This window comes from Telmatherina bonti, assembly GCF_933228915.1.
Source record: "Telmatherina bonti genome assembly, contig: scaffold_280, whole genome shotgun sequence".
Taxonomy (NCBI): Eukaryota; Metazoa; Chordata; class Actinopteri; order Atheriniformes; family Telmatherinidae; genus Telmatherina; species Telmatherina bonti.
Window position 1 is genome coordinate 2,539 of NW_027634701.1, and position 7,406 is coordinate 9,944.

The 7,406-nt window shown below is 52.0% G+C and overlaps 1 protein-coding gene across 2 annotated transcripts; it reads right to left on the minus strand.

Moving 5' to 3' along the window:
- Positions 1–967: 967 nt before the first annotated feature.
- Positions 968–6,489, minus strand: LOC306774282 (transcription initiation factor TFIID subunit 4-like). 2 transcript variants are annotated; one of them, XM_079264282.1, is made up of 6 exons: positions 5,853–6,489; positions 5,643–5,773; positions 5,382–5,510; positions 4,799–4,855; positions 4,600–4,722; positions 968–1,999 (listed from the first exon to the last, which is right to left on the minus strand). In XM_079264282.1, exons 1-6 carry the CDS (start codon positions 5,989–5,991, stop codon positions 1,835–1,837), a joined length of 744 nt encoding a protein of 247 aa, XP_079120408.1. In that variant the 5' UTR covers positions 5,992–6,489; the 3' UTR covers positions 968–1,834. The 2 variants fall into 2 exon arrangements, with proteins under 2 accessions (XP_079120408.1, XP_079120407.1); XM_079264281.1 differs by having other exon boundaries at positions 968–2,002.
- Positions 6,490–7,406: the final 917 nt, after the last annotated feature.

Below are 7,406 nucleotides of genomic sequence, written 5' to 3' on the forward strand. Positions count from 1 at the left end.
GGGTTGAGGAGTGGAAGGAGGATTACCAGGAAAAATATTAGATTGGGTTGAGACACAAGGGGCGAGGCCTTACCCGAATCCCCGCTGTGACCAGACAGCCCATCACGCCATGCCGAGGATGTTCTCACCACCGAGCGGAGCCTTTCAGTTACTGTAAAACAGCTTCACATCATTTGGATCTGAAATGGAAGAGTCTAAAACATCATGCAAGCCGAATGGAAGCAGGGAAGCACATGTAACCTGGAGAGTCTGGCAGCACTGACGCTGGGAACATGACATACCACCACCTGGTGGCTCCTGGCTGCATTTCTGTCATTAAAACAACATTGTGGCCACTTTCCACTAACAGCTGCAAATATTGTCCCTTTTTGGTGTCGCAGATACCAAGCTGCCTCCAATCACCGCAGCATCAGGGGACGTCCCGAGTGCCAGAACTGCCCAATCGTTTCCACAACCTGGGTTGTGGTGAATGTTAGCAGCTGAAGCAGCAGCTGTTGCCAGAGCACTGCGCGCGGCCTGATAACAGCCGAGACAAGAACGCCAACAGAACGGCAGACTGCGTGTATCATTTCATTTAGTTTGAGAACTGAGATGTTCTCAGTGAAGTCGGGGGAAAGATCTGTGCGTGCATGGACCCCAGCGCTATGCGCAGCATACAGCGCCGTGCGGCGTGTGCAGCATAAAGCCTTACAGATGTCTCAGGATTAAATCAAATGATCTGTAAACAGGCAGAGTTGCAGGAATTCATCCAGTTCATGTGCAAAACTTGCATACAACACACACACACACACACATCCAGGTGTTTTAATGATACAATGCTGCCCCCTGCTGAACATAAAGCCAATAACACCCAACTATTCCTGTAAAATCATTTATTCCAACTTTTCGATAGAGAAAATGTCATTTCCTTAATGCAGAATGCGTAAATTCTCAACTCTATACAAAAACTGTAAAACTTTAGGTGAAACATTTACAAATATACAGGAAGAAACTGCAGCTTCTCACACCACACACACACACACTATAAACCTAAAGGGTGTCCAGTAGCGCGCAACAGCAGAAGCAGGTGAATAAATGATTGTTGTCAGTCACCATCAGAAGATAGAAATGTGGATTAGGAAGCTACAAAAATAGTTTTAATGTTGAAGCATATCTGGTAGAGCAACAGGCTGGAAGCCTTTAACAAGTTCAGGTTCAGATAGATGTGGAAATAAAAAGTCACGTCGTCAGCTGGTAAATCTTCACTATGCAGTTACACAACGAGAAATAACTGAAGTTCCTGGTTATTAAATAAATAACTAAACATTAACTTAAGAGTGAATTTAGTAAATAAATATGTTAGGGGGGGTGGGGGGGAAATCAAGTAAAGAAATGGAGACGACAGACGGAGCTTCATGATTTACGGGGGGGGGGGCCTGTATGGCTTATTCATAGTTAGGAAGGCAACTCAGTTGGACACACTTCAAACTGAATCAGCAAAACTAAAACACAAAATCTGTTGGTTGGTGCTCTGATAAACTTATTTTCATTGTGCAGACACATCTAACTATGCAGCTGTCCTCTCTCTCTCTCTCTCTCACTCACTCACTCACGTTAAACATACGATCCGTTCTGCACCGTGGTAAAATGAGAGAATAAAGGAGCGAGACAGAAGCTCAGCGAGGAAACGTTTAGTGGAGGGAGGTAGAGACGCCGTCCAGTATGGCTACGATCACATTCAGCTTCATCTGAAATGTACCAGATCAACCTTCATCTTTCAGAGTCTCTCCTGCGGTTCGTGGTGGGAGCTGTGGTCTCTCCACACGTCCCGCTCTTTAACCCTTCGACATCCAGCCTACTTGAGAAAGCCCTTGTAGAGGAAGTGGGAGCGACTGGTAAATCTCTCGTCCTCCAAACAGAAGAGCAGGTCCCTGAGATTGACGCGTGTGATGCGTTGCCTTGTGGGTCTGGACCCGGATGGAGGGGGCCCACCGGCCAGAGACGGACCCGATCCTGATCCCTGCTGGATGGGAAACAGCGAGAAGAAAGAGAACATGAGTGTGACGGCAGAGCAGCTGTTCAACGTACCGAGCAGCATGTTCTCCAGGAATCCACGTCTTCTCCTGTTTGCATCTCTGATCCAGAGACGAGTCGTGTCACGATGAGTGCTGTGTAAACGCCGCACTAAAACAGATGTGAAAGTGGTTTAACTGGTCTAAAACGGTCCGAGCAGCATCGTGTGTGCACCAAGCAGAACCACGTTTCATCGCTGCTTTGGAGCAAATTACAGGTTATCATCTGACATAAAAGTGCTGAAAGCAGCATAAAACTCTGTGGCAACATGTTGCACATCGCATGTTCAAGTCTCTGCCAAGTGTCCCGCTCCAAACGTTACTCCGCTCCAAACGTTACTCCGCTCCAAACGTTACTCCGCTCCAAACGTTTACTCCGCTCCAGACTTTACTCCGCTCCAAACGTTACTCCGCTCCAACCGTTACTCCGCTCCAGACTTTACTCCGCTCCAAACGTTACTCCGCTCCAACCGTTACTCCGCTCCAGACTTTACTCCGCTCCAAACGTTACTCCGCTCCAAACGTTACTCCGCTCCAAACGTTACTCCGCTCCAAACGTTTACTCCGCTCCAGACTTTACTCCGCTCCAAACGTTACTCCGCTCCAAACGTTACTTCGCTCCAAACGTTACTCCGCTCCAAACGTTTACTCCGCACCAGACTTTACTCCGCTCCAAACGTTTACTCCGCTCCAAACGTTACTCCGCACCAGACTTTACTCCGCTCCAAACGTTACTCCGCACCAGACTTTACTCCGCTCCAAACGTTACTCCGCTCCAAACGTTACTCCGCTCCAAACGTTACTCCGCTCCAAACGTTACTCCGCACCAAACGTTACTCCGCTCCAAACGTTACTCCGCTCCAAACGTTACTCCGCACCAGACGTTACTCCGCTCCAAACGTTACTCCGCTCCAAACGTTTACTCCGCACCAGACTTTACTCCGCACCAGACTTTACTCCGCACCAGACTTTACTCCGCTCCAAACGTTACTCCGCACCAGACTTTACTCCGCACCAGACTTTACTCCGCTCCAAACGTTACTCCGCACCAGACTTTACTCCGCACCAGACTTTACTCCGCTCCAAACGTTACTCCGCACCAGACTTTACTCCGCTCCAAACGTTACTCCGCACCAGACTTTACTCCGCTCCAAACGTTACTCCGCACCAGACGTTACTCCGCACCAGACGTTACTCCGCACCAGACGTTACTCCGCACCAGACGTTACTCCGCACCAGACGTTACTCCGCTCCAAACGTTTACTCCGCTCCAAACGTTTACTCCGCTCCAAACGTTACTCCGCTCCAAACGTTTACTCCGCTCCAAACGTTACTCCGCTCCAGACGTTACTCCGCACCAGACGTTACTCCGCTCCAAACGTTTACTCCGCTCCAAACGTTACTCCGCACCAGACTTTACTCCGCTCCAACCGTTACTCCGCTCCAGACTTTACTCCGCTCCAAACGTTACTCCGCTCCAAATGTTACTCCGTACCAGACTTTACTCCGCTCCAAACGTTACTCCGCACCAGACTTTACTCCGCTCCAAACATTACTCCGCTCCAGACGTTTACTCCGCTCCAGACGTTTACTCCGCTCCAGACGTTTACTCCGCTCCAGACGTTACTCCGCTCCAGACTTTACTCCGCTCCAAACGTTACTCCGCTCCAAATGTTACTCCGTACCAGACTTTACTCCGCTCCAAACGTTACTCCGCACCAGACGTTACTCCGCACCAGACGTTACTCCGCACCAGACGTTACTCCGCTCCAAACGTTACTCCGCTCCAAACGTTACTCCGCTCCAGACGTTACTCCGCTCCAGACGTTACTCCGCACCAGACGTTACTCCGCTCCAAACGTTACTCCGCACCAGACGTTACTCCGCTCCAGACTTTACTCCGCTCCAAACGTTACTCCGCACCAGACGTTACTCCGCTCCAAACGTTACTCCGCACCAGACGTTACTCCGCACCAGACGTTACTCCGCACCAAACGTTACTCCGCTCCAAACGTTACTCCGCTCCAAACGTTTACTCCGCTCCAAACGTTACTCCGCTCCAAACGTTTACTCCGCTCCAAACGTTTACTCCGCTCCAAACGTTTACTACGTTACAGTTTGTCTGAGGAGGGAAGCGCTAACAAAAAGGCCTCCGTGCAAGATAAGGAAATAGACTCACTCAATGCGAAACGCACCACTGTGACCATGGAAACAAGTCATTAGGACTTAACTGAGCTTTGTTCACATGTGGAGCTCGAAGTGGCGTCTGAGCGCAGAGCAGGGCTCACTGCCCCGTCTACCAAAGTCATTACAGCACAAAGCAGAGCAGGGATCAGTAGAATAAATGTGTTGCAGCTCAATGTCTGCCCAGACTCGCGCCTGCAGGGGAGAAATGTCATCATGTAAACAATCCAAACTCTTCCAGGTGTGAAAAACAACCGGCTTCCTTCCTGGATAATGGGTTTTTATGCACAAAGTGAGGAAAAGATTCTGTCGGTGTTCCAGAAAACTGAACAGGACAGAGAAATGGGCGGACCCCAGTTGTTACCTCGGCTGAAGCGGAGGACGATAGCGAGTCCACATTCTTCCTCTTCTTCCTGGGGCCGATAGCCGCCAGAGCCGTCAGGTTGGCCTCCCTCTGTCTCATCTGAGCCAGCTCCTGCTGCTGCATCTGAACAACACAAAGCAGAGGTATTACGTATGCAGAAGTGCAGACATGGAGACCCGTCCTCCAGCTCTCCTCTTACCTCTTTTGCCTTCTGCTTCAGACGCAACTGCTCTGGATCCTCCTGCCGAGCTCGAGACTGAAAAACAGCAAACAAGATGAAACCAACTTTCATCCTCCGGTGACAGGCCTGTGAAATGCCCGGAGCTGATTTTCATGCGTTCTTCACGTCCAGACGACTGAAATCTGAGAGCCGCTCTGTGCTTGTTGTCCGCAGCTTTGGAGTGAAAATAAATCCAACATGGCAGCTGATGAATCAAACGCCCGTTCAGGTACCTGTCGGCGTCACCCAGTGAAAATCAATCTCTGGTGACCTTGTATCAAACTGTGCAGAATAAGTGCTGAAAAGCTGCAAGATGCCAAACCCGCGCAGCAACGCCGCTGCCGACACGACTGATTAGAAACTAAACACTAAAACAGAACACGACCAACAAATACGGACAAAAAAACAAAGTTTGTTTTTTTAAAAACCTGAAATTAAAAATCTGTTGTTTCAATTCCTCAGGTCGCCGTTTATCAAATTATGTAAATATTATCAGACGACTTATTTGAACTGAGCGGGTTTCCGTAGCAACCGGAGATCATGTGACGGCTTCCAGGTGTACCTTCGCTGCCTTCAGCAGGATCTCTCTCTCCTGCTCCTCCTTTCGCTGCTTCTCCAGCTGGTCCAGCTGCTCGAAGAACTTCAGCTGCGTACGAACGTCGCTGCTCTGCTCGTGCTTCTCGTCCTCCTGCTACAGGCCGGGGAGTCAAAGCACAAGCAGGTCAGGAACAGATGCGTGACTTATAGCACCGGAATATGGACGTTTTACTATAATTATTCTACTTAATGCTGAATCTGATTTTCCTCTTTTCTGACTACAAACCTTGAAATTGATGTTTTTATGTTGGGCCACTTGGGAGACTTTTTCAAGCAGGTTCTGAAGTCGCTGTTGAGTCGCATGGGAGACGTAGTTCACCACCTCTGCACCCAGGTCGGTGACGCCAAACCGCCTCCCTGGAGCAGAGACACAGCAACGGTTTGGTGCGATGACAGACTGGTGTGTCGCTGACCCGGCAGGACATGAGTGCCTCACCTATCTCCAGCATTCTCCTCTGCAGCACGGTGCAGGATAGAAAAGCTTCGTCCTTACAGGAATGTGTCACTGCGCCAACTAGTCCAGAGTTAGTTGCCAGGATGTTGGCGCTCTCCTCCAACAGATTTACTCCAGCCATGGAGGCCACGTCGTTGATGTCATCATCGTCTCTGTTAACACATGCAGTCAGGAGAGAGACTTCCTTCACACCCAGCGTTTAGATTCTGTTAGAATCAGCCGTTCCGTGGCAGCTGAAGAAGTTTATTCACCGTTACAAAGTGAGGATTTGGACCAGAGGTTCCAACTGCAGGCTGTATAAAGTTGAAGCCTTTTGGACTTCAGCAGCACAGCGCAACGTGTATTTATGTATGAGGGACCAGTACATAAAGCCTTAGCAGACCAGCATCAGGTGTGCACAGTCATTACGTAGCTTCTGTTCCTCTGGCTAAGTGGGCCAGAAAACAGGTTTAAACAGTCAAATATGATATTTTACAGAAGGAAGGTGAGGGTGAGAGGAGGTGGAGAGGAAGTGGAGGCTGGTGGTGGAGGTGGAGGGGAGGTGGAGGGTGAGAGGAGGTGGAGAGGAAGTGGAGGCTGGTGGTGGAGGTGGAGGGGAGGTGGAGGGTGAGAGGAGGTGGAGGCTGGTGGTGGAGGTGGAGAGGTGGAGGCAGGTGGTGGAGGTGGAGGGGAGGTGGAGGCTGGTGGTGGAGGTGGAGGTGGAGGCTGGAGGTGGAGGCTGGTGGTGGAGGTGGAGAGGAGGTGGAGGCTGGTGGTGGAGGTGGAGAGGAGGTGGAGGCAGGTGGTGGAGGTGGAGAGGAGGTGGAGGCAGGTGGTGGAGGTGGAGGCTGGAGGTGGAGGCTGGTGGAGAGGAGGTGGAGGCTGGTGGTGGAGGTGGAGAGGAGGTGGAGGCTGGTGGTGGAGGCTGGAGGTGGAGAGGAGGTGGAGGCTGGTGGTGGAGGCTGGAGGTGGAGAGGAGGTGGAGGCTGGTGGTGGAGGCTGGAGGTGGAGAGGAGGTGGAGGCTGGTGGTGGAGGTGGAGGGGAGGTGGAGGCTGGTGGTGGAGGTGGAGAGGAGGTGGAGGCAGGTGGTGGAGGTGGAGGGGAGGTGGAGGCTGGTGGTGGAGGTGGAGAGGAGGTGGAGGCAGGTGGTGGAGGTGGAGGCTGGAGGTGGAGGCTGGTGGAGAGGAGGTGGAGGCTGGTGGTGGAGGCTGGAGGTGGAGAGGAGGTGGAGGCTGGTGGTGGAGGCTGGAGGTGGAGAGGAGGTGGAGGCTGGTGGTGGAGGCTGGAGGTGGAGAGGAGGTGGAGGCAGGTGGTGGAGGTGGAGGCTGGTGGTGGAGGCTGGAGGTGGAGAGGAGGTGGAGGCTGGTGGTGGAGGTGGAGGCTGGTGGTGGAGGCTGGAGGTGGAGAGGAGGTGGAGGCTGGTGGTGGAGGCTGGAGGTGGAGAGGAGGTGGAGGCTGGTGGTGGAGGTGGAGGGTGGAGGTGGAGAGGAGGTGGAGGCAGGTGGTGGAGGTGGAGGCTGGAGGTGGAGGCTGGTGGAGAGGAGGTGGAGGCTGGT